General features: G+C 34.1%; 1 protein-coding gene across 1 annotated transcript; it reads right to left on the bottom strand.

Moving 5' to 3' along the window:
* Positions 1 to 381: 381 nt before the first annotated feature.
* Positions 382 to 1,020, bottom strand: LOC132739684 (tenascin-R-like). Its single transcript, XM_060727446.1, has one exon. The coding sequence runs from the start codon at positions 1,018 to 1,020 to the stop codon at positions 382 to 384; it is 639 nt and encodes a 212-aa protein (XP_060583429.1).
* Positions 1,021 to 1,359: the final 339 nt, after the last annotated feature.

The raw sequence follows: 1,359 nt of genomic DNA, 5'->3' as shown, positions 1-1,359 counted from the left end.
CAAAACAATATGATCAACATCTTATTTCCTCATGATAACATCATTTAAATACCAATGATTAAACTTAGTTTAGAGGTACTGTTCTTAAATCATGTAAACGCTGAACAACAGACGCTAACCAAAAAGTCAATTTTATAAAAGTTTGATAAAGTTATCAAATATACATTTCTATACAATATTACAGAAAGAAATTATTGCAAAAATGCCTCAATATATTTAGTAATTGTAAACAGTGTCAAAAACCTATACTCCTTTAAAAAAATGAAATATATAAAAGTCTGGTTAATGTGCGAAATATACAATTATGTTATTACAAAATAATTGTAGCATAGTTATTTCATTTATTGTTTAAGTTATAACGTATATCTACTTTACAAATATTCAACCGAAGCAGTTTATTATCAGTCGAAACGAACTAACTATAAATTCGACGAATTTTAATGGTCTCCATATGAGCATGGTGTCCCTTCCATTCATACCAGTTTGTACCCTTTCCGTAGTCGATAGAGCAATACAGTCCGTTAAGGTTTGAATGATGTCATGTATCGTACCACCACGCACCGTGAAATGTAATTGCACAATTACGAGAACTGTCGGGTCGTTTTTTCTATCCATTGTAGTAAACTTCATTCCATTTTGAAACATCAGAGCATCACCTGCAGTACCAGAGTATCCGCCAACATACAGCTTGTAACTAGATTCAGAATCACCAATAAAAATCTGACTGTATTCGGCATATGCCGATTCTCCTTGATAGCTTGTTAGGTCAACCCGAAGCTGATATTTGTCTTGGCTGGTTATCTCATATATAAAGCGGTTTCCAAGATAGAAGTTATCTCTGAGGTTACCAAAACCAGTCTCATATTCGTCCCATGTCTTATAAAAGTCGCGTATAGAAACTCCTCCTTTGTATAACAGTCCATTTACCGCCTGATTTGTCCATATCGCAACGTACTGAGATGCCTTTCTTATTGGAAGTAGGGTAAATAGTGTAAATGCCAGTTTTATTGTGACTTTCATTTTAAATATCACCACAATCAATAGGTTTCGATTTATGCACATCTACCATAAGAGTGGACATATCTGCAATCATGTCTCTCTTTAACTCCGCCATATCTGTTTTTGTGGCATGGTCTGTCCTGTTTGAATCGCACGGACACTTTAGACAATTTGAAATGTTAGCAAATATTTGCTCTTAGTATTCGTCTGTGTCAGAAGATTTATCAAAATCTGACTCGCTACTTTCATCACTTTGCATCTTTACCAGTGGAATATATATGTTATTTTCATGTTTGGCAGCAACATATCCAACAAAAGCAGTTATGATAAGTAGCTTACACATTTTGGTTGATTTCCCTT

The sequence above is a fragment of the Ruditapes philippinarum genome, unplaced genomic scaffold (assembly GCF_026571515.1).
Source record: "Ruditapes philippinarum isolate M1 unplaced genomic scaffold, ASM2657151v2 ctg234_1_1_1_1, whole genome shotgun sequence".
Taxonomy (NCBI): domain Eukaryota; kingdom Metazoa; phylum Mollusca; class Bivalvia; order Venerida; family Veneridae; genus Ruditapes; species Ruditapes philippinarum.
This window is presented reverse-complemented; position numbering and strand designations above follow the sequence as displayed.

What these genes read in the sequence shown, in the direction of transcription:
- LOC132739684 (XM_060727446.1), bottom strand. Translation starts at nt 1,020, where the DNA reads ATGAAAGTCACAATAAAACTGGCATTTACACTATTTACCCTACTTCCA.